Source organism: Dipodomys merriami, unplaced genomic scaffold (assembly GCF_024711535.1).
Source record: "Dipodomys merriami isolate MVZ:Mamm:240054 unplaced genomic scaffold, mDipMer1.0.p SCAF_1, whole genome shotgun sequence".
Lineage (NCBI taxonomy): Eukaryota > Metazoa > Chordata > Mammalia > Rodentia > Heteromyidae > Dipodomys > Dipodomys merriami.
This window is the reverse complement of record NW_027202270.1, coordinates 69,301,918-69,328,448: the sequence shown is the minus strand read 5'-3', so window position 1 is coordinate 69,328,448 and position 26,531 is coordinate 69,301,918. Positions and strand designations below refer to the sequence as shown.

The 26,531-nt window shown below is 35.0% G+C and overlaps 1 protein-coding gene across 1 annotated transcript in view; it reads left to right on the top strand.

Annotated features, from left to right (window-relative positions):
• Positions 1–26,531, top strand: part of Arhgap15 (Rho GTPase activating protein 15) — a 644,233-nt gene that overhangs the window by 15,796 nt on the left and 601,906 nt on the right. Inside the window, exon 2 of the mRNA XM_070023631.1 lies at positions 11,798–11,976. Within this exon, the coding sequence (XP_069879732.1) occupies positions 11,812–11,976 (165 nt within the window). The 5' untranslated portion in view covers positions 11,798–11,811. The remainder of the gene's footprint in view (positions 1–11,797; positions 11,977–26,531) is intronic.

Below are 26,531 nucleotides of genomic sequence, written 5' to 3'. Positions count from 1 at the left end.
AACATAGTAGTAGAGTCAAAAACCTTAAAGATAACAATGAAAAATCAGTTTAAAACTTTTTATTTAAGTAATTGGACTACAAATACTATTGCACCATCCAGATATTATTATTGGTTTTTCAAAAGGAAGCTTATAGACTCAATATTTTGGGAAAATAGTTCTCAATCTTTCACTGTTTCCCAAATGTTTGACTTGATTTTTTATTTATACATATCAAGTTCATGATTTGAAAAAATAAAACATTAGTAATAAATCTTCTTAACGCTGAAAGATGTGGTATTATATCTCTGGGTTATTATTTTATGTAACAATTTTCATTCTGTAGCACAATTAGGATGGCATATTGGTGCTGGATAGTGAAATATTATATTTTTGTCCTAAATGGGACACTTGAAGCACCATGTTCATGTATTTACGTGTGTATGTCTCCATCAACTTAACTACTTAGCTAAGCACTGTTTTATTTCTCACCATTCCCAACTATAAACTATACTATATTCTCTCACATGCTCATTCTAAAGTATATTTCCATTTCCATAAAACTTAACTGCAGTAGAAACATCACTATTTTCTGATAGATATTAAAAGCAAAATACTTGAGTCTGGTATTAGTGGCTCTTGCCTGTAATCCTAGCTTCTTAGGAGGCTGAGATCTGAAGATCACAATTCAAAGCCAAGCCCAAGGAAGGAAAGTCTATGATACTCTGATCTGCAATTAAACATAAAAAAATGTGTGGTAGAGTGCTAGCTTGAGCAAAACATAAAAAACAAAAATAAAAACAAAAAAAGCCTCAGCACCTAGGTGTTGAGTTTAAGCCCCAGGACCCACACAACCTACATATATACATACATGCATGCATACATACATACATACATACATACATACATACATACATAAATCACTTGGGCTGGAGAAGTGATTCAGCTACAGACTGAATAATTAATAAGACTTTGCATGTGAACTCCAGCATTCCACACATACAAAAAGACAAAAGGTGATTTATTAGCAATTTTATAACAATGTAGATGTAAAAAACAACTTGTAACTATGTAAAAATAAAAACAACTGAATCAGTGAGAAGTGATTGCTAAACCATGATTTCTGAGGCTTCTTCTTCAGGATCCACTTTCAGGTCCATTCTCTGATCCACACAAGGTATAAACTGGGATACCTGTGGAAGATACCTGAATGTTTTGTAAGCTCTACACATTGACCGTTGTGAATCACTATAGCTTTCTTCCTTAATTTCAATGTATATATTTTTTCTGACCCTAACTCCCAGAGGAAATCTTAACTAAGGTCAGACAACCTTTAATTCCAGTGGAATAGATTATGTGGTTTCAGAAATAAATGAGCTCAATTGGACCTATCTCTTGGTCTGGACTTGTAAGGTTTAGATCAAGTGCATTTCCAGTTTATTTACAAGTAGTAGTACCTTCACACATCACTTGCTCTCCATTGGCCATTTTCTTTGTCTCTGACCACAACTTCCTCTCCTACTAACATGGTCAACTGCTGCCTCCTCAACTTACTAATGCTGATGTTTTTGTACTGCCAGTGTCTTGTGGCTAATTGACCTGGATAGGAACAAATACCTATTATTGAGAACTCTGTTACTTATCTAATAAAGCTCGTTGATAAAATCAGCAAATCTGACGACATGTCAGTACCACCTCTTTTAGTGCGTAGTTCTGCTCACCTATTGGATAACTCATTGTATTCATCTTGTTTTCTTGTTTCAGCCACTGTTTACCCTGACTGTGATCAGAGATTTGGGGGAATATTCAATTCTCAGTCCATATTAAATTACACCATTTGACATCATTTATAGTTAAGAAACTCTTCAGATGGTCATTTCAGATGGAGGGTGGCTTCCTGGTTCTTTTTATACTTTAATAAATTATGTGAGATATTTGCAATTAAAAATTCACATGCACACATACACACACACACACACACACACACACACACTCACACACACACATTACCCATATGGAAAGAAAGGTATTCTATTTCAAACCAAATACAAAAAGAATTTCCAGTTGAATCACAGTTTTAAAAATAAAAGTTGAAACAAAAAATAACTTAGAACAAAGTACAAAAACAAGTGATTCTAGTCTCATTAGTCAAGAATTTCATTAGAAAACAAACAAAAGTCATAAAAAGAAAAGACATTGGAAATTATTAAAATTAAGAACTTCTATTAATAGGAAAATAAAATTAAAAGACTATGAAGCAAAATCACAAGTAGGAAAAGAGAGTTCTTATAACCTACACATTTAAAGAGACTTACATCCAGAATATATACAAAATTTCTACCAAGAAAGAAGTAAAGGACAGGCAACCTAATAGAAAAAGGAACAGAAGGCTTACAAAGCAATTCTCAAGAACATATTGCATAACAAACATTTACACAGACAAAAGTTTGATAGAAATAAGCCTATGCAGAAAAATATGCATTTTAGATTTCCATTTGTAGAAGAAAGTTCAAATACAGTTAAAACAAAGAAGGCAGAATAGTGGTTGCTCTTGGTAGGGTGAGATGGTTAGCGACAGTAACAAAACTTCATGGGTCATCTGGGATGCTGATCATGTTTCCTGTGTTACTGTTTTACTGTGATGACACAAGAGTTTCACTTCTAGCAATTAAGTAAACAACTTTGTACACAGAATAGAAATGCACACACATATAAACACACAGATATTATAAATATATTTTACTCAAATAATCAAGTGAGAACTGATTTTAAAGAGATTAAAGAAATGTATTCTGAAGATTTATTTTAATGATATAATTCTTATCTTTTACAATAAGTTCCAACTGTCCTGTTCCATATTCAGGGCTTTTTGACATTAGATTCTTAACCAATGGATTCAGAGTTTGGAGATATTAGCAATAAGGTAAAAGAGAGAGAAACAACAAATTTGCTAAATGTAGCGACTGTTGACTATTTTGACTCCTGTTAATTATTAATCACTGCTTATTACTGCTGAGAAATAATTATTCAATATATAGTTTCCTGGTGTTTGAACCTTAAGCAGGCCAACAGAGATAGGAGCCCCAAACAACAACAATCAAGATTATTAGATTTCATCAAGTTGAGCACTTTGCCCCTGAGTTAAAACCTTTTAAACAAGAGATGAACATGTATTTTTCTTCAAGAAAACAAAAAAGAATGCCAGGTGAAAACACACATTTTGCATTTTTCTTTCAAGCAAGTGAATTTGGCTTGTCCTAAGGGTATGTCAGAATGTGCTTGTAATGTTCTTTTTTTTTTTTTTTTTCTAATGTTGTAGCTGAAGAACAGCAAGTGCTCTAGCTGATATTTCTCCTTAAGGGACATTTTATCATCAGTGCCCTAAGATAGTCACCATTTTTCCTTAATTGATACTTGTAAGCACAGGGTAGAAAATGGCTCAGCATTTCTTGCTAGATTAGGTCAAAACTGACAGAGGAAAGAGAGAAGATTGCATTTCTTATGCCCCTTGTGATTCTTCTCTGTGTCTAAGGAGATTGTCATTTCATAAGACTTCTTATGCTCCCTCAGTGTAATTATAGCAGCACAGAAATTTGGTTCTACTTGCCTTTCATTACTTTCCAGCCTGCCTGATTACAGACAAATTCAAAAGCACTTTCACTAATCTCAACTTTATTTTTCTATCTCTTTAATTAGAAACAACTGCACCTGGACGCGTTATTTTTCTTAAGAACTCTACTTCTTCATCCTAGTATCATCTTAACCTTTCTCTTTATGTGATTGTTGCCTGGAAAGATTAAACATAAATCTGGATGTTCCAAGTATGGTTTCTATAATTCTGGAATCCTATTTTGAGTATCACAAATGGCTTTTTTCCCCCTGAAATTTGGTATTTAAAAATGATGTAGTAGGCATTGTTATTTAAATTTCTTTTTGTTACCTGTGAGTAGGCTACTATTCATTCTGCAGCTTTGGGGTTGATGATCCACTCTCATGGCTCTCTTCATCCAATCCTTTCAAATGGGAATGAACTTTAAATAGCATCATTAAATGCCTCTAGGATATATAAGACAAATCCAAACTCCTTCATAAGGTCAGGAGTTTTCCTAATTCAGCTATCATCTGATTTGCCATCTAGCCACCTTTTTCCTGAATCCAGAGATCTCTGAGCAAAATTGCTTTTAATAATTCTTCTTACTGAAGTCCTATCTATACAATATTCAGGCCTAATATGACTATCACTTTGGGACTGTCCCTAGTCATATTTTCCATTGCAGCCTTAAAAGACTACATATTTGATGAGCATCTTTACTTGTAACTCTGCTGTAGGATTTGTCATGACTTTGGAGAACTATGGGAGATACAAGTCAATTTCTCTGGGTAGAAGCTCAAAAAAATTCAAGTATAAAATCAGTTGCTTTACTCCAATAGGAGAAACCGTGAAGACTCATGGTGGCAACAAGATAACCAGACACCAAGAACAAAAGAAGAAATTTCTCTAACACAAAATTGTCTAGGATCTAATCTATTTTCACAGTTTTAGTCATCATTTTCATCAGTTAGGATGGACAAAAGCAAGAAAAAAAATACTCTCAGTGCAATTTACCCATCGTGCTGACTTGCCAGACGTTTTCAGTAAATACAGCCTGTCTTCAAAATTCTCCGATATAAATTAAATAAATGCAAAGCCATTTTATCACATTCCCTATATATACCACCTGCCCAGTCAGAGAGAATGTTACCCAATGGGGTGGCTATGGTCAAATTCCTTTACTGTGATCTTCCTTTCTCATTATATTTGACATTTTTGAAACTGGGTTTTATTGCGCTCTCAGCTTATGGAAGTGGTCTGGGGAAATTAGACTTAATAGAGATGTAGAAGCCACAGGGAGAAAAAGAAAAGCAAAGTGAGCTGGAAGGAAACTAAAATTAAAATGTTATTTTGGTAAATGGCTGCCGTGGTGGAGACGGCAAACAATTGCAATGCAAGTTAATTACTGACCTGTCAGGAAAGCGTGACACGAAGGTTGTGCCACACATTACTGGAGGTACCACAGCCACAAGTCATTTCCACAGGGGAACAAACAGACTTTGCTCTACCACAGATCAACATAAGATCTTTCCAGGGGATTGAAATGAACTTTTCTGAGAAATAATATTTGACTGTAGAGTTGCCATGAGCTCTTAGGAAGCAATAAGAAACACTTCCTACACATGCTGAGATAGGAATGGGATCTAGACAGAGGCTTTTTTGCATATTTAGGAAGAGGGGACCTCAGTGCTTGGGGTAAGAGGTAACATCACAGCTCATTTGCCACACAGTGAAATCCCAGGCTAATTCCCATACATTTCTCTGGGGGTGTGTTCAGAGATTGTCTCACAAAGCCCTCAGTGGTAACCTATGTCATGCAAGAATTTTTTCTATTTGGAACTATTATGAAGGCAAATTACCATTTTAAATTCAAACTTAGTTAAAATGTCTTCATTTTTTTATAATGAGAAGGAAACATAAAGGTTGCTATGCATTGGCAATTTGGTAGTATTTATATTTTGACATTTTATATCAGTCCCTAGCAATAATATTCTTTATATAAAATACAGAGAGTTCTGCTTGTTTATCAGTCTGATTTACTATGAGATACCCACAATCCAGCAGCCCTTAGACAGACTGTTGAAAATGAGTTAGATGATTTTTTTTAAGTAACATAGGTCCCATGCATTCCCTTATTTGCAATAACTAGTATATGTCTGAGACAAACAGAAATGGTCAGATAAGGTGATGTTAGGCAAAATGAACTCCAAGATAAGGATTCAAATGTTCTTTTTTTTTTCTTGTGATTGTTTTAACATATTTATAAGATGATTTCTTTTCTGCTTTGTATGTCCCTCCCCCACAATATAATCACTGTTTTCACTGTATTTGATGTTGGTATACTTTGTGGAGGGGAAGGGAAAAAAACAAATTGTTTAAATAGGGATACAGGCAGACCCATTGCAACAATGAGATGTACAAGACGTTATATAGAAGAATGAACTTTACAACTTTGGTGGTGGGGGGGCAGGGATGGGAAGTGAGGGGAAGGTGAAACAAAGGAGGAGGCAACAATGCTTGATAAGAAATGTACTCATTACCTTGCCCAAGTAATTGTAACCCCTCTGTACAGTATTTTCACAATTAAAAAAATATATACAAAAAATAATAATGAAACAAAAACTAATTTATAATTAGATAATATGATTGTACTTCGGAAACTATAATCTGCTTAAAGTACATGTGCAAATGTATACGTGCATGTATATATACATAAATATATATATTCATAAAAAAGAAACAAATCAAAAACATTTTCTTTTTTTGGGGGGGGGTCCGGTCATGGGGCCTGAACTCTGGGCCTGGGCACTGTCCCTCAGCTCTTCAGCTCAAGGCTAGCGCTTCTACCACTTGAGCCACAGCACCACTTCCGGCTTTTTCTTTTTGCTTATGTGGTGCTAAGGAATCGAACCCAGGGCCTCATGCATGCAAGGCAAGCGCTCTACCACTGTGCTTTGATAGCATTAGTACACAGTTTGATAAGAGGCTGAATAATAATCTCATCTTGTGATAATCTATACACAAGCATTGGCTAATTTTCATATGTGTTTTCCTTTATATATTCACCAAATGGTTATTATATATATTATTGCATTGCCAAGAAGCAGGAGCACAGGAACATTTATAAACAACTGATTAGGAAGAGTTCCATGACATTTAATGGGTATGGCTGTACTGTGTTCATTTCATCTCCGTCATCTCTGACAGACTTTCTTTGGAATTCTGGTTACCTTACTGTTGCATGCATAAGTTCCATTGTCTATGGAATCTATAATTAAACTAATGATGTGAAAGACGAGGTCTTGAGTAGTGATCTGAGGCTGCTTTGAACAAGCTGTGGCAGATTAGGCCTGAAGCTGAGTATTCCTGGGTTTCCCTCTGCTTCATTCTGCAGTGAAGCTACATTATACATAGAAACTGCATCACAGAATCCTTACTTTTAGTACCATAAAATTTTCTGAGTATTATCTTACTTTTAATATTGTTGATATAAAAAGAAATGTCAAAAATCCTGTTTCAAACTCAAAAGGGCAGGCTTCAGAATTTCCATGCAATTAAACAGTGAACCAATAATTAAGAAAATAGCTATGAAATTTAGAATTAGATGGAATATTATGAGCACTCTTATTTGAGTGCTTGTAGGCTGAGTGGAGAAATTAAATGCAGGATACCACTTAGTTACGTGTGTTGAACAGATCTAAACTTGGTGTGGCTCATCTGAAGGGCACATTCATCTTGTTTCCTGTTTTTAAAACAGGATTGAAAGTGGAACTAGTGCAACATCACAAGCTATTCTTGCTCTTTGCTTGGTACATATACAATTAGGAAATGTGGGGAAATAGTGAGGCCAGGCTTAAGTGATTTATATTTAAATACTTGAACTCATTAGACATTTACTGGTTCTCTGAAACACCTCCCATCAGAATACAAGTAATGTTTTAAAATTACATTTAAAAGTGACTCAAGTGGTAGGGTACTAGCCTTGAGCTGAAAAGCTGAGGGACAGCACCCAGGCCCAGAGTTCAGCCCCCATGACCCGCAAAAAAAATTACGATAAAGAACAGTGATGTTGATAAATGACTGACATGTTCAAGAAAGCCATGGGAAACTGAACAGGCACACAAAGCAAATAATACCTAAGTTGTTAAGACTTGTAGTAAAAAGTTTGCCTGAACTTACTAATTACATAGAGATAAACATACACTAATGTTGTTGACTTTATAATCAATTCTACTAGATTTACAAAACTGAGGGCTAATAAACAATGAGAACATAGATGAAGTAATAGAATGTGATTTAAAATATATTTGAATCATTTGGAACAATGAAGAAAGAAAAAGATAAAGTTGATACAGATGTTCCTGGAAGCATAGCTACTTCTAAGTGCTGAGAGAATAATCTCAGGATGTTCTGCTCTGCTTTGCTCAGGAGATGAATCTGCTCTTTTTGCTGTGTGTCTAATTATATATATATATATATATATATATATATATATATATATATATATATGTTACCTTTAGTAGAGTAGTAACCATTTCACTTAATACATCAGGGTTATCTGAGTAACACACAACTCTTACATAGGGCATAAGGTAACATCACTTGCCTCTCTGAACCTCATCAGGTGGACATCATATCATCTCAGAGCAACACAAGAAGGATATTGTATATGGCAACACAAGAAGTAGAGTGAATATGGGAGGGGGAGGGGAAAGAGGAGAATTTTGTGTAGTGTATCTCCAGTCAAGCCTGATAAGAGACTGTGTAATAATTTTGCCTCTAACAGTAACATGTCACTAGGTAAATTGTGGGCTGAATGTAAAGTCAATACAAAAATGCAACATTTTATTTGACATGAAAGTTTGTACTGATGAGAAGGAAGTAACAGTTCCTCTATCTAGCACATGCTTGACCTGTGTTCTTGGTCAGAAAGTAATGATTTTCCTTTGGTGAGTCTCCTACTGATATTATAAACACACTATACTTAGCATTTGAATCTATTGAGAAATATGAAAGATCAGCCATGTATACAGTCTGAGAAGAGCCATAATTTTCCAAAACAACAGTTCTAGAAAATGGTAAAAAAATTCTTTATAAAATCAACTTAATATTCATACATATTGAAAGAGCATTATGCATCCCATTCGTTATTGCCTTAAATTTTTCTGCCTCAACCTCCAAAGTGGTGTACTTACAGGCATGCCTGACAACTTTGTACAAAGTACAAAAAAGAGAAGGCATTTTTAGTATGCATGTATGCCTAGGAAAGATCATTATAATCAAGATAACAAACATATCCATCACTCCCAAACATCATTACTTTTAGAGTAATTCAACCTCATTTTCACCTTCTCTCTAAGCAACCACCATTCAGCTTTCTGTCACATGTTAGTTTGTGTTTTACAGAACATTATGTAAGTAAAATCACAGAATAAATATAGTATGTATGTATATATATGTATGCCTGCCTGCATGTATGCATGTATATATGTGTGAGTAGCTCAGATTGACACTGAACACCAATCTAGTCTTTCTTTCTCAGACTCCTGAGTGCTCAGATTACAAGTCTGGCTAGGATTCTTGGTTCTTTTTTTTTTGTCTTTGGCTTCCTTCACTCAGCAGAATGAGTATGCAATTCTACATGTGACTGTATATATCAATAGTCTGTTCCTTTTCATTGTTTATAGTTTTAAAAAGAGAATTTATTCCTATGGGCCACCTTTTTGGAATAGCATACCTCATTGTGTCAACAGTATTGGGAAAATTATTACTCAGGCCAATCTCCATTTTCCTTCTTTATGAAAATATGTGTTGAAGCTGGATATTAGTGGCTCTTTTCTGTAATCGTAGCTCAGTCAGAGGACGAAATCAGAGTATTATGGTTCAAAGCCAGTTAGGTAGAGAAGTCCATGAGATCCTAGCACCAGTTAACTATCAAAAAGTAGAGAGGAAAGTGTGATTCAAGCAGTAGAGCACCATTGGAGCCAAAGTGAGAACCTGAGGTCAAGCTCCAGTTCTGCCAATAATTAAGTAATTAAATACATAAATAAATAAGGCTTCAATGTTTATTTTGTGGAAATTTTCTTGTAGAATTTACAGCATGGGCACAATCCTTTTAACAGAGCAAATAATAAAGACTAATTTATTTTTAGATGTCATTCAATTGCCTATTACTAATTGTGAAGTAATATTTTTCCTATTGTAATACTTGCTTTGATACTAATTGTAATGTCCACCTAGATTGACTATTGCTACAATTTTAGGCCCAATTCTACTCCCAGGACTATTATTGTTTTTTCCTTAACAGAGGATTTGATATGTGTGTTGAGGGGGGAAGGGAGGGGGGCTGTATGTCATCTTCTATATCTGGGTTTTTTACTGAGTATGCATGAATCCTAGCCAGGCTTGTAATCTCAGGAGGCTCAGAAAGGAAGACTAGATTGGTGTTCAGTATCAGTCTGGGTTCAATGTCAGTCACACATATATACATGCATACATACAAACATGCACACACACACACACACACACAGACACACGCACATACATATATATCCATACTATACTTATTCTGTAATTTTACTTACATAATGTTCTGTAAAATACAAACTGTAAATACAAACAAAGCTGAATGGTGGCTGCTTAGAAAGAAGATGAAAATAAGTTTGAACGACTCTAAAAGAAATATTGCTTTAGGAGAAATGGATATGTTTGTTATCTTGATTGTAATAATGTTTCATAGGCCTGCTATAAACATGTATACTATAAACTGAGTTTATTAATTTTTCAAGTGTTGTACCCTCATGCCCAGTGACCAGTGCTTACTTATAGTTCATATAAGTAAGAACTGGAAGCTTCGTCAGTGTAGGAGGTGATCATTTTATAGAAACTCAGATGCTGTACTTGCATTGCAAACATTATGTTTTTTTAATGACCTTAGTAGAGGACAGTTGGAGAGGGTCATGTGTATGAAGTACAATATAATGCTCCTCCTCTGAGGTTACTATAGCTCAGTTCTCTGTTTAATTTTTGCCAAATTATTTTTATTATTTTTCCTCACTGATGCTCTCTTCAAGTATGCTCACCTTGCATTTTCTCATCTAAATAAGACTCCTCCTATTAAATATATATTGTATATAAATAATGAATTGTTGATTTCCTTTGCATTGATATTTTTATAAACACAGACAATTAAACATAGGAATCTAGTTGAGTACGCAGGTGTCTGTGGACCAAGGAATTTAATTTCCCTTTTGTGGATATTAGAAGTAGAGTGGGGATGGATGAATTTTTGCTTTGCTCTGACACTAATTCAACTCTTTTAAATTTGGTATGATTTGTACAATTTTTGTTTCTATGAAAAGTATTGGTAGTGAGAGTAGAGTAGACAATAGATCAAGTTGTGCATGAAGAAAGTAGAAAATGCTGAAACAAGGATACAGGTTGACCCATTGTAACAGTGAGATGTACAAAACACTATGTTGAAAATGAACTTAACAACTTCAGCTGGGGTGGGATGCAGGGGGAGGAGTTGGGAAGGTGGGGAGGGAAGGGATAGTAGAGGAAAAACAAAGGAGGGGGTAACAATGCTCTCCTCAATAGGAAACTGTAACCCCTCTGTACAGTATTTTTACAATAAAAATACTTAAAAAAGGAAAAGCACAATAAAAATAAAGAAAGTATGGTATCCTAAAGGTGATTAGAACAACATTCCTGTGTGAGGAAGACTGTTATTAGAATTAACAGGATTAGCCAGGTGCTGGTGGCTCATGCTTGTAACCCTAGCTACTCAGGAGGCTGAGATCTGAAGATTGCCATTCCAGCCCCAGCAGGAAAGTTCAATAAACCACTCCAAAAACGGGAAGTGTCGCTGTGGGTCAAGTGGTAAAGTGCTAGCCTTGAGCTGAAGAGCTGAAGGACAGCGCCCAAGCCCAGAGTTCAAGCCCCAAGACCGACCAAAAAAAAAAAATAACAGGATTACGAATTACACAGATTATGCCTAGAAACATTTGAAATACTGTCATAAATACAGATACCTACCTTTGGATGTGACAGTTGCCAAAAGAACAATAGTTTCACGATGTTCTTATGTGCTTCTCAAAGATGGGAAGACACTTTTATTTAATTTTCATATTCTAATTATCAATAGTGACATATGTTCATCAAGAGTTAGTTGTTCATCAAAAATGTATCTATTTTGACTCATGTAATGTTTTTATATCCCTTCAGGAAAACACGGTAATATGCAGAAATCTACAAGTGCTGATACCTCCGTGGAAACACTGAAGTCCACCCACCAAGGCTCTGAAACTGTGCAAATGAGAATCAAAAACACAAACAGCCACCATGACAGGCTGAGCCAAACTAAATCCATGATTCTCACTGATGCTGGCAAAGTCACTGAACCTGTAAGTCAACTCTCCAAATTCTACACATTCCTTTATCACATAGAATTTATATAAAAATCTAATTAGCTTTGTTTTATTTGTTTTTCTAATAAGCATGAGAAAACTGTTTTCATAATGCATTTTATCTTGCTTACTTATAGTCATAATAATATCCTCAGTTACAAGAGAAGAGCTGGGTCTAATCCAGAGTGATAAAGTGGATTTGGAGCTAGGCTGAAGAGCACCTTTGACTCGTTTTAAGAGCCTATACTATCATGCTTCAGTGTCATAAAAATAATGAGGTTGTGCTAGCATGTGGTGTTTGTACTTCCAAATACAGTACATCACTTTGAAAAGCCAGAGGCTAAAATTAGCTAAGAATGAACTGAGAAAAAAAAAAAACTAAAAAAAAAAATGTGCAAATCTCTTCCTTGAAATCTCCCAATAATATAGCATAGTGAAAATTAAGATTTGATTTAGAATGAGCTTAAATGACTGAAATGGTGTGGCTATTTAAGGTTTGGAGAGGAAGCCATTTTGTCTCGATAATGTGTCATTAAGAAGATTTGAAATAAAATAGTTAGAGATGAACTCTACTGCCAATTGTGTCCCTGGCCCTGCACGCATCCTGAGCCACTAAACCCACTGATTGCGATGAGTCTCCCCTGGTTAATTTTCTCCCATAATGGTGGTAACTTGCAGCTGAGGCCATAGGATGTTACAAAATTATTTATGCAATGTTAGCCACTCTTTTGGACCCCAAGTCTGTTTTGTTTCTCAGTGAGAGCAAGAGCAGGAAATAGGTTAGCTGGGGACAGGCTATGAGTCCTAGTCACCCTGCAGAAACTTGTGAGTTATTGAGTGTTCTGTTAATATAGTAAGGGCCTATGAAATATTCAGCGCCCTGAGTAATTAAATGAGATAAACTTGCTGAGTAACATGTAACTAATTATACGTATTTGCCTTTTTTACCTCCAATTTCAAGTCAAAATCAACCCACAGCAATTTCAGGAGTATAGGAAATACATGAGTTTAGTCATTCATTCCTCAGGTGTTGTAGATAATTTTACATGGCAAAGGCAGTGATTATATTGGGTGAAGAGAAATACATTCTCAGATAACTGATAGAGAAGGCATCTTCCTTTATTTACTTTCTCATTTTAAACCATTGTCTACTGGGAGGCACAAGAATGTTAGCTGCCTTTACTTTTAAAACCACTAAAATGTTCCTCAGCTATGAACTTGAGACAGTGGTTAGGGTAAATTATTGGTGTCTCTATATGTATTATCGGCAAGAACCATACCTTTGAAAAAGTTTAAAAGTTAAGTATATTTAATGATGCCTAACGTATTTTATTGGCTGTGTTTAACAAAAGGCACTATGCCGCAGTTGTTTTTGACAAGCATGAAAACATCACAGCATGAGACTGCAAAAGGAATTATGGAGAGAAATTACAAGTGATCCATCTCTCAATGAATTATCCACCTCAATAGCCTGCAGAACTCAGCTACCAATTAACACCTACTTTATTACATGTTGGGATGTACTTAATAACTTTCATGTGTTTATGCACTATTACCTTGACTGATGCCTCTTGTACAATTAGGCATAATTGGCATATCAATATGCAAAAGTTAAAAGGATTAACCCTCTTAAAACTAATGAGCATTTCTGTATCCAGCTGCTAAATGAGACAAAATTAGCATTTTTCACTTTTGGGCAGGATTTTATCATGCAGTTTCTCATTGTTGATATTACCTTGTTACATAACTTTAGTTTGGGGGGTTGTATGCTGGACTGCTAGAGAATAAGAGTTTTCCAAAGTTAAATGAGTTATAATTATCTCAGCTTTTGTTTCCGCATTCTTAGCCTGGGTAATATGTATTCCTTGATAAGGAACAAAAATAAAAGTTACTTTTGGTTATGTGTGCTCAGTGCATAATTATATAAAAGGGGTATTTTAGTGAGAAGATGTCATTTCACTGAGAAAACTTGGCTCAGAGATACTGTATTGAATGCTTGCCATGGCACTAATTTTCTTTCTGTCTCAGTTCTTTTCATCTCTTTTTTCCATGCACAATTTTCTGACTAGATACTGACAGAATGTAAAGTATTTTGGCATATTTATTCAAACACGCCTGTTAAAGTTATCTGTTCAAGCTAAACTAAGAGCTTGCTTTTTCAAAAGTTGGGTGATAGGGTGAGGTCAGAGGGGAGATTTTGAATTTAGGAGAAATGGAAAGAGATATGGAAAGAGATATGTTCTAAACATGCATAATCATGTTCAAATGAAGCACACTTTATGGTAACAGAGACACGTGTAATTTCTGCAGGGAAAAATGGTTAATTACAGAGCCTACATATTATGCATGCTATATAATAAAATGTAATAAAATGATTATACAAAAATATACAAGCTATGTAAGTCTAATATGGATGTACTGATGATATAAGAACACAAAAATCTGATATTAGAATCATTATTATTTAATTTCAGATCATAGTATAAAATTCTCCTATATATCATAAAAAACCTCTAAGTATCCTAAATGAAAAGTATTTTGAAATGCCAATCTAAGCACGTATACAACTCTAAACTGCAGAAGAGGTGTAGTTACTTGTAAGGAATTTTATTGATCTAAATATTTTAGAGAAGCCTTTCAATAAATCAGGTGTGGAGGTTGTTAGTATTTTGTTTGGGCGTAGGTGTTCATTTCCTTTAAACACTAAACATCATTTCTATCTGGTAAATAAAATCAATCCTCTTTCAAAATTCAAAGAGGGTTCCTTACTACCTTGGGCATGTCGGAGTGATGGGAAGTTTGGAGCAGAGGGATGTGGTTTACAAGAAAATTGCCTGTCCATAAACAAGATGTAGAGAGGTCCATTCAATTGGTAAGGAAGCTCTCTGGTCTCAGTGATTTGTTGTCCTGTCCTGAGCATGAGAGTGAGACCTTTTAAAGGTGGGTGGCATATTTACCAGAATGTGCCAAACAGAAATGCAGGCAGCTCAGTGCCAGTAACTGAGGCATACGAAGGGTGCCTTTATAAGGCTAATAATGTGCAATCCAGCAAATAGCTAATGCAAAAGATTTAACATGCTTTGATGTTATTTATAAGAGGGATGCTCCAGCCTCTTAGACAGTTTAGAATAGATATTAATGAAGAGTTTAAATAGCCCAAATCAGGAAACTGCAGACACAGAATTTGCAGGCATGAGCAATTTCAGCATTTAATGCGGGTGTCATAAGCAGCAACATGTATGAATATTCACTGCTTCTCTCTTCTAACCCCACAGAAAGGCATTGGTTCATTCATGCCCATTATCAACAAAAAATATTGTTTTTATTGGTGTTTAGATAAAGACTTCGTTCTAGCCATTCCCAAATATTATCATCTAAGACTCCTTTTGCCTTCATTAACAGAGTGTGCTTGTTCATTTTTCTTTTTAATGTTGTATCAGGGAGAAGAGGAAACAATTTTCTTTTGTTTCTTATTTCTGCGATTATAGGATACTTGCCAAAGTTGTGGCTAGCCAGAAAAGCAGACATAAAAATTGCTACTAAAAATATAAGCCTTCTGTTGAGCAGAATTTTTGAGAAATATTATGAGATTGTAGAGCTTGTCCATGTTTGCTTCAAATCAAGCTTATAGTGAGGTTTGAGGCTTTGTTTGTATAAATTGTCCTGAAGTGGATCCTGATATTTAATTAAAATGACACTAAATCACATTGAATTGATAAGACTTGGCATCTCAAACAAAGGTAATTGCCCGTATTGGTTTTGTGCAAAAATAGCACTGCTTGGAAAATGTGCAGCCAACACAGACTGTCAACTCCATTTATAGATCAATATGTGAAAACCATTGATCAGGCAGGCATGTGTAACAGTAACACTTTGCATTTATTTGTTGTTTTTATACCACATTACGGCTTACAGGATTATAGGCTTCCTAAATATTTTGACTTCCTCATAAATATATGATCTGTTGCATGTTAATTAAATGAGAGTCTGCAGCCATTTCTAAAATTGTTTTTAGTTTGATGATTTCCTTTTATTGCTGTGGATCATATGATCTGAAAAAGGATTAGTTTCCTTCTGCACAGAGATTATTAAAGCTTATTTTAATGTGTCCTATTTAGTGTAAGACATGACTGCATTTTTTGCTTTGAAAAAATATAGATACACACAATTATTTTCTCTTTACAAGTAGCTTATCTTTTTAAAAAGTATTATATGGGCATTCTCAGCGCTCAGAGTAGAATTATTTCCTGATCTATTTTGTACACCCTGTAGATAACGGGTCTTCTTGATTTCCCTGATAGAACTTGCTCTTTCTCTTTATTTTTATTTTAATCTAGCTCTGGACTACAGGCATCTGATGTAACATTATGCACAAAATAAACTGATCATCTCAATTAAATTCCAGTGCACACACAAATATAATTTGAATTTTCTTTTTCTGATTTGAAAAAGAAGCCTTATGAACTATTCTTATACACTGCATCCAGCAGTTAAATCTTTCTTATCTCATCAATGTAAGGACAGTGTTTTGTTCCTAATCTTTATTGGACTATTGTAGATGACATTTGTAAGCCATTTTGGTTTATAGGAAAAGCTGGAGGACAGTGAAGTGAGACTCTTCATAGATCCAAGACTCTGATATGACTACACAATAATGTGTCTTCCACTACAATTTTCTTTGTTACTGAGAGGTCAATTCTGTTGAGAAATGTTTTTTATATCCTCTATATTATATCCTCTATATACATTAGAAGTGCTGCTACCAAAACAATATTTAGCTTTACAGAAAATATTGTAATGATAAACAAAACAAGGTTACAAATTGAGCAAAAAATCAGTCACAGTGAAACAAACATACAATTTAAAGATTATTAAGGTAAGTAGTCTAGTATAGGCCAAATCTGCAGGAAAATAGATGAAAAAGTTTGTTAGCCTGAATTTTGACTTTTACATGATCTGTCCCCAGGGGAAAGAATACTCAAAAACCTCCTTTTCTTGTCCTTGCTACCCTATGCCACCTCATGCTGTGAAAAATCTTTAACTGTTTACCAAGCACAAATTGGACCGCTGAAAGAGTCACAGAGCTGACCATGGCATTGTAGAGTCTAAACCTCACAGAATGAGCCAGGGTTTTCAAATTCACGAAAGTCCCTCTTCTATTTCCATTTTAACTTGAGCATAGCTAAATTTGTTTATAATCTCCTACTGATTAAACATGGTGCTGAATGTACATGAGATACATTTTTTTTAAGTTAGTCCTCTGATTACTAATTTGAATCCAAAACTCTAACCTTGTTAGCATCTGGACTTATTTCCATAATAACAACCCCTTCAGAACCTACAAAGTAATGAATAATTGACAACAAATGAAATGTTTTGATAGTTGTCGGCACAAAGCATGTTTAATGTTTTGTGTTGCTTCCTAGCTAATTATGTAGATGACACATTTGTCAGACCTTGACTGCCATTAGAAACGTGTTTCCAGAGGGGAGAAAAACAGGCTATTCATAGAGTAATTAACTAGAATGCTCAATGACCTGTGAGAGATTCAAATCGCTGCCAGTTCAGACATTGTTTTGTTACAGAGCAGAGGGGTAATTAAAATTCCAAATTACAGTCCTATGATGGAGCATTTGTTTGTTGACAGTATACTCTTACTCTAGTTTGTTAATTCTTTTTTAAATTGCTTCTAATCCATTTTATAGCTTTAGGAGTTCAGTCTTTGAATTTACTGACAACTAATATTATGGCAAATTGTACTTCAGTGGAGTGCTGTGTGCGTCCTCTTTTCAAAGGAGCACAAGGTGGTGAGACGCACCCTTCCAGAGACTGATATATCAGGTGCTGTCGCTAACAGAGAGCAAGCATGTTGTTAAATACTCTGTTTTCAATTGTGCATTAGGGAAAATATCCCAGTGGAAAATACAGAAAAAGAAAAAAGGAAAACAGTGAGGAATAACCAAAAAGAAGAAATGAATCTACAAGAAATGATTGATAGAGAGTTCTGGTACTCGAATTAGGAGAAGGAAGCTAGAGGTCGGAGAGTTGGATTTTGGTGTAGAGACTATAGTAAAGAGTTTAGTTGAGAAAATGCAATAGTGTAAAGGAAAGATCCCACCTCTTGTTTGGAGTGGAGGTTTAGGCAATCAGACCTCAATCTCAGGTTAGTGACAAATTTCAGCATAAAAGGTATCATCACTCTGGAGAGTTTTCAAGGAAATAGCTGAAGAGTTTGCAAATCTAGAGGGCTAAAATAATCCCAGAAATTTCAGCTCCAGTGCAATATTGCTGAAAGTGAGAATATAGTTTTATTAAAAAGATCTGACAGAAGTCACACGGCTTTTGATGCAGGCAAGCTGACAGAAGCATCCAGAGAGCACTGATTATCCCGAAGTCACTGTCAGCTAGGATTGATTTTCACTTTCTCCGTTTATGTAACGGTTCCTGTAATACAGCTGACCCCGAGTCACGTTACCTTGTCATTTCTCTGCATGGATCAAGAAGAGATGAGCTGAAAATAGCTAGACACTGACCTTGAACTTGCCAGAAAAGTGAGAAGTGACAGTGAGGTTTTCTATAGTTCATGTACGACTAAGGCATGCTGTTTTCAGTCGAGTTCACCATAGCAGCACAAGGGGGCAGAGCAGTACTAGGGATTACAGGTAAAAGAACTTGAGCAGCGTACAGACTGAAACACTGATGGAGAGCCAGAGGTCTGATTTTTTTACCTCTTAGTGTAGACATAAAGGAGAATTACTGATGAATCAAAATCTCAGGTCCCATGATGTTCATAATCAGTAATCTAAAATTGTACATTCTAATTAAACGAGCTTACCTAATACTCCGAGTGGCAGCAACCATCCTTTTCCACTAAATTATTTGCAGATTCTCTTATTTTATTCATAAAATACTCTTCAGTCTCAAAATAACTTTGAACCATAGTCAATGTTATAAAGAGTTCTATAGCAAACTCCCAGACATATTACTGTAGGTCCTAATCTATAGGGAGTCGGGAACATTGTTCTTTTTTTCATACTCATCAATGATGAAGATCCCCAAACTGTGATTGGGGAATGTTATAAGATAAATCAGAAGTTAAAGAAGAGTGCTTGTCATTGGATTCAAGGGTGTCTACCCCTTGGACATGCTTATTCCATTTTCAAAAATACCAGTTAGAGGTTGTCATTATAGGTTTGATTACTCCAAAACCGAATGCTGAGTATTGTACTTTGTTAGCATTTCCTTAAGCTAACTCATTGCTGTCCTGAGGGTAAATATGTCTTATGAAAATCAACCAATCAATTCACCAAGTGTAACAGAGAACTAATACAGGTTCAGTAACAGAAGAACAAACACTGACTCACTTATTTCCCAGGTTGTAAATGCCCAACTTAAGGACACAATAACATCTTTGAATGTGTGCTACTACATAATATTTCTGTAAACTTACATACTGGACAGTTCTGTGTGTCTACACATTTAAGATGCATGTGCACATACACTTTACATATATGTAGATATGTGGTATGAATAAATATCTACATGTTTTATCTATAACACAGATAAAGAGATGGGTGTACCTAATGTATATTTGATCTTATTTTACATTCCAGAGGAAAACATACACAAGTAGAAAAGGTCAAAAGCTATGTACATATGACCATATAAGATGATGTTAAGTGAAATGAACCCCAAGGTAGGGACACAAATATCTTTTTTTTCTTTCTTGCTATTGTTTCTAATGTATTTATAATGTTCCATGGGTTTTTTTTCTTTGTATGTTCCTCCCCTATGGTATAACCCCTGTTTTCACTGTATTTGGTGTCGGTGCCCTGCACCTTGTATATACACTTCTCTAATTTGGGGAGGGGAAATGCTTAAATAGGGATACAGGTTAACCCATTGTAACAATGATATGTACAAGACACTATGTTGAAAACAAACTTTACAACTTTGGCAGGGGGGCAGGGGGAGTGTGTAGTTGTGGAGGTGGGAGGGAAGGGATGGTAGGGGAAAAGCAAAGGAGGAGTCAACAATGCTTGATAGGAAATGTACCTTGCTCATTTAACTCTAACCCTTCTGTACAGTATTTTTACAATAAAAATCGTACAAAAAAGATCTGAGAAATAAGAATTTGTATGCTTCAAGAATGGAATAAAAGAGAGATCATTGTATTGCCAAGAAGGCAGTAATATACTTAAAATACCTGTGCCATCAAGAATTCTGTAAAACCTAAAGTTTGACATCTAGTAGAAGAGAATTATCAGTGCTCTGACTTAGATTTGACATTTGAAGGGGCTGTATATCAGGGGATGTTGATGAATTTACAGCTATAAAATTGACTAACATTGATGTCTTTGAAGACAGTTCTGAGGAATAGATGTATCTCCAAAAAGTCAACATTGACTTTACTTTCTTGCCCCTCAGAGAATACAGAAGACCTTCAGGTACCTTCTCCTAGGGGGCAGGAACTCATCCCTAAATGCTTGATTAGCCTTCACTTCTGAGGCCATAGCCAACATAAAGGTGTTGGCTCTTTAAACACTTCCCCCGAGGTTTTGTGGGTTTTTTCCACCTTTATTCTTTTCCCTCCCTTCTGTGTGTAAGGCTTTTAATAAGGGACTTAGTCCCTGATGTGTTCAGATTTGGTTTATTGTTACCATCTGTTTAATTACCCTCTCAGGTTTGTGTTGGAAGCATGAAAGTATTTTACCCAGCCTTTGAATCCTTGTGTTCCTAAAGAGATGTGAGTAAAGTACGTGTCAGTTTTCAAAGAGCATATTAAAAACTGATAAGCAAAACCATCTCCAAACAATATCATACAAAGCAAAGGTATTATTTTGTACATTAATGCACATTGCAACTAATTAGCAAATGTACAGCAATGTGGCATTGTCACAGGCATGATACCATTTTCTTTATGTGCAAAGTCACACACTTTCCTTTTGAGGAGATGGATTTTTATGATTCCTATGGTCTTCCAAATGCACTAACAATAAGTTTATTGGGTTTGCATCAGCATGTATTATTTTTATATATGGAGCAGGTTTAAGGAAGTGCTGAGGCAAATTAGAAACCTGATACTCAGAAAAAGATGGTATCTTTTAAGAAAGCTGATAAACAATAGGAAATTCACAGTCACTTTCCTTTCCTTCCTTCTTCCTCTTTTCCATTCTCCTTCTCATTGCTTCATTACTCTTATTACTACTACACTGGGACACTTTTCAACCTGGAGAAGTTTTCTGAGGGCTTCTATAGCAATCATAGTGTATAGCAATTATGTGCATTTTTCCACATGCAAAAGCCATTGGAAAAAATTTACTGAGTAACACATTCTTCTCATCAATCTTTAACAAAACTAGATTACATATCAGCTTTTGGGGGGACTAACATAAAATGAAATAAATGATGTGTAAACATCCAAAGGTCATGCATAAACTCGAAAAGCCAATAAAAAAAAAATAAAGATTTCACTTCCCAAATCAAACAAAGAAGTCAAATAACTATGAATGTTCCCTGTCTATTTATCTCTTGGGAAGTAATTGTGATAAATGAGCATTCTCTTCTGAGATTACCAGATGTTATTATATTAATAGTATGGTTTAAAGTGTTCAGAAATGATAGTTTTGCTTTTATGTAAGTGCCCTTCCACCGTACCATAAACACAAATGACCAAAGTACTGTTCTCTTTCTGTCTCTATATGAGGAAAAGAGAGCTGTTCTTGCCTTATGCTCTTACATTATCTCTGTGGAGGAAGAAGAATAATGATGACACAAACTTTCTTCCACTACTTTTGGACACCTGACCTGCTTTCCTTCCCACAGGGTAAAAGAAAGCTACAGTCTTCGTATTTGCAATGAGAAGGGACATGTGTCTCCTTGCATTGAATTGTCTTAGATCATATCATGTAGCACAAAGTGACCCAATATAGGAAGACAGGAAAACAAAGTGACAGTTTTGTTTGCTCTAATATAAACTGTAACATCAAAACAAGAGGGAATAAACCTAGAGGCCCATTGCCAGATCGCACACATTAAATAGCCAGCGTTGATATTCTGTACTTAAAGAATGTTCTTTAATCAGCAGTGGATGGTTAATGAGCAAATAGGTTTAGCTCAGGTTTAGATAAACTAGGTGAAACCATCACTATTTTTAAAATCAGCAGGAAAGTGAATCTGGCTGATACTTTGATAATACATCACATGCTGTGGTCTTACCTATTGATCACAGCCTGACAATGGGTAACCTTTCATGGCAACTTCCTCTTTTACCATGAATTATTGACAGTGTTAACGCCAATAACACATGATCAAATAGACAGGAAAGAAATTTACATTCTTACATGTGCTACCTTTAACTGTTACACTTTTATTTGAAAGAAAGAAAAGGAAGGAAAGAATGAAGAAAGAAAAGAAAAAACAGAGGAAGTCATGGCAGGAATGAGGGAGGATATTCTTTTTCTTGTCTTAAAAATAGTAAATTATTTTTACAAAAATTAACTATATATGTTAATGCAGGTATTAATTTCAATGTGAATTATGTAAATAATGAACTTGAGGGTAGGGATGAGAGGGAGAACTAAGGGAGAAAGAAGGAAGGGGTGACATTGACTAGAAAGCAGTATACTCATAATCTGATGAGTGGAATTGTAATCCTTTAGTACAACTACATAATACTTAAGAATAAATAAACAAAAAAAAAACCCCAGCAAAAATAACAATATGGCATTCTTAAAATTTTCATCTATAACTAAAATATATTCTGAGTAATAAAGACCTGTATTTAAGGGGAATGTTAGTGTTTATTATTTTCACTAATATGACTAATAATGTGCTCAAAATTCCCTCAATAAAGTCTATAGTTTAAACTTTTTTACGTTATATGTTGCAATGATAGGACTTGAACTCAGGGCTTCAGGCACTGTCCCTTAGTTTTTCCTTAAGGCTGGCACCCCAGTACTTGAGTGATATCTCTTCTCTGAGCTTTTGGTGAACAGAGATAGCAGTCTTACAGAATTTCCTACCAGCGCTGGCTTTGAACCATGATTCTCAGATCTCAGCCTCCTGACAACAGGCATGAGCTACAGCATGATGCTGACATTCCTTTATGAATTCCTTCATGTTCCCAGAGAGGTCAACATCTCAACTCCACTTTAGTGTGTCCTTTTAAGTGTCCCTAAAACAAGAATTAAGAAATCAAGTTGACTGATTTGTGTATACAATCATTTGCCTAATTATTTACTTCTTTAGTAGGCATATGTTACTATGTACTTACCATGTGGCAAAGACCACCATGGAAACTGCGGATGTAAAACAAAAATATTTTCTGCCCCTTGGGAGGGCTACCTTTATGTATGATTGAATCCTAATCTTGCTGTCTCCCAGGCTCAAGCTGCTCATTTTCTAAGAATAATCGTCACCTCCACCATTCTTCCTCACTCCAATACTAGTATTACCATTATGAATTTGAATTGTCCCACATATCATATGCAATGCTTGTGTGGGAAAAATAAAATAACATAAAAAGGGTTTGTGAAATAAAAGGTTTTCTTTTTCGTATCCTGTAGTATGCATTTCTGTGGCTTGTAGAACTCAAATGACACATTTTCTTAAAACTGAAATGAATTTGAGGGAATCCCACCTGATTTTAACCTACTTTCAGCTCTCTTTTTTATATATCATTTGACACATTATTTATGTTTTTTTTCTCCCTTGATATATACCAGTTACTGAAGCACTTTGCTTTGGGAGCAAGTAAAGATGCTCGTCTTCTTATCTGGTTCAATTTATAATGCATCTTTTACTCATTATCTCTTCTTATCCCACTTCCTTAGCATTTTTTAAGTTAATAGTAAACTAAATGGAAGTTGAACTAATACTTTTTAATGAATAAAAATATGTAAATATGTGTATTTGATGTCTCCGCTTGTCTTTTATTTCAATATGAGAGCTGTACACAGACCTAATTTAGACATTTACAGAGTTTTCAAAAATTTATTACACTCTTGACTTTAAAACTTTTACATTGAACTTTACATTGGGATCTCAGTAAACATTGTTCTTAATATTCTCATTATTGTGGAATATTGTGTAATTATTATGCTTATGAAAGTAGCTCCTACTTTCAGTGTCATTCTTGTCTATCTAAGAGAAGAATGCCATCAAAGCTCTCCAAAGATATTAATAGCCACAATACTAATGCGTACTTACACTAAAACAAACATGACAAAATTAATCAGAAGGAAAGATCAGAAGACACAAGCCATGTTGTTAGTATAGCTATCTTGAGATTCCACCCTCTAAGACAAAGCGGGGGAAAAAAGAAAGAAAAAAATTATCGTGAAGAGAGTCAAAATATAGCAACGGTCAAGTACCAATATTATCTAGTCAGTTCACAGCTCTGCTTAAGGTGAGGTAATTTTTAGACTGTTATGATTACATGAGCATGTCCCCCAAATAGCCACTGTTAAGAATATAAATTACCTATCTTCATATGTAGAATTGGAAATTAGTCTTGCTATGAGACTAAACAGGGAAATTTGAAATTGAATCTGGGTGCACTAAAAGGGACTATTTCTGACTTTTGACTGTAGATTTGAGGCTTTAACACTTCCCTTTCAACACCAAGTCTTCCAAATCCTTCCTTGTTAGTTGACATCAACTATAACTCTAAATAATCTTTAGGCTAAGCTTCCTGGAGCTGCAAGACTTTTCCCATCATAGTCAGTATGATGCCTTGCTCACTGTTCACCTCGGATTTTGAAACTTACACCTCTGAAACAAGGTAGCTTTAAAGTGGCTTCTGTGCTAACCGGATTTTCCTCACAGATATTTTTGTATTTATTCGGAATAGTGTTTAAATGTTGAAAGTGGAGTACTTAGTTGAGGCTGTGGTGTCCTCCTGTGGTTATGTTACCTGGTTGGTGCTGAAGACATTTAAAATGATCATCTTAAAGCTCTTTGATTGCCAGCTTCTCAGAGGTGAGGGCATAATGCAGCAAGTCAAAAAATGACAATTGTTAGTTACAAATTTAGAAATTCAGACAGTGACAGTTGTAAGTCATAAATTTGGAAATGTAGTCTCTATCACATTTCACTGATAGTGTAAAAACAGTCTTTCTTATGTAGCTAAAGATGAATTCTCTTATTCAGATTTTTTCATTTGGATTTGATTTCAATTTTAGACGCCTGAATGATTATAAATTAACAAATACCTTCTTACCTTTGAGAAAGCACTATGTTTTCTGGAAAAAAACTATCTATAGAGATGGGACTCTCTTATTACCAAGTTATAAATATTCTCTTTATTCTGTAAAACATATTTGTGGATTTGGTTTAAAGAGCTCTGAAAAACCTGGTGAGAAGATATTTTGTCTTTAAGGAAGCAAGGAACCTGATGTAGGTACAGGACCTAATGCCTGTAATGTCACTACTCAAGAGTCTCAGATTGGTTCAAAGCTAGCCCAGGCAGAAAAGTTCATGAGACTCTTATATAAACCAGAAAAAAAATGTATACTATAAATGTGACTCAAAGTGGTAGTGTGCCATCCATGACAGAAAAAGGGAGAGCTTTTGAGTTAGAATATATATTGAAGTAGCCATCACATAAATGAAATGTTTGGGAAACATTATCCTTTGCTGATTCTCAGAAATAGTAATTGATGTTTCTGTGGTATACATTTTTTTCAATGATAAATCTAGGTTTCAGCCATGATAGAATTGTAACAAACATCTGTCCCTGGAGTGAGGTCTCTAGATTCAATCAGAGTTGTCAGGGGTCAATGTCACAGACATAATAACCTTCTTCATTAGTAATGAGTATGGTACAAATTCATTACTTTGACCAGTAACATTTCACTCTAGTCAGCATCTAATTCTGAGTATGTATAAAGCTAAGTGTATATGATGCCTACAAGTAAATATCTAGGGAAATTATTTTCAAAAAGGTTTGCTATTCCAAAGCAAGGAATAGGAGTCTCAAATGAGCTTTATTGGGATCTCGCACTAGTTTATCAGTGCAAGTATCAGAGTCTAGTGTTTAGAGATTCAACTAATGTTGTATAGAGCTGAAGATAAATCTTGATGATGACTCTTACTATGTTACTTTTGGCAAAACCCTTGAGGGCTTTGAGCATTTCTATTCACACTTTATACCCACTATATACGGAATTATAATGATTAAAGAGAAAATTCATATAAAGTACTAAATATATGCACAAAGGTAGCATTCAAAAAGTGTAGAAATTACTGTTACAATTTTGCTGGACATGTTCATAGACTCATTTTTTTCAGGCTTGGCAAAGCTTCTGAATTTTTTTAGTAAATGGACTTCTACATTCTGGACCATTCTGATTCAAATAACCTTGAGCTTTTATTCAAAACTTCTGTTTTTAGCTTCTGATTCACAAACAAATCTATGACATATGTTACTTTCCCAAAAATGCTTGTTGATTTACATCCCCTACTGTTACTTCAAGTTAACTCTTACATTAAAATAATACAAATATCAACCTGTAAATATCTTCTGTATACTTGACACCATACTAGTTATT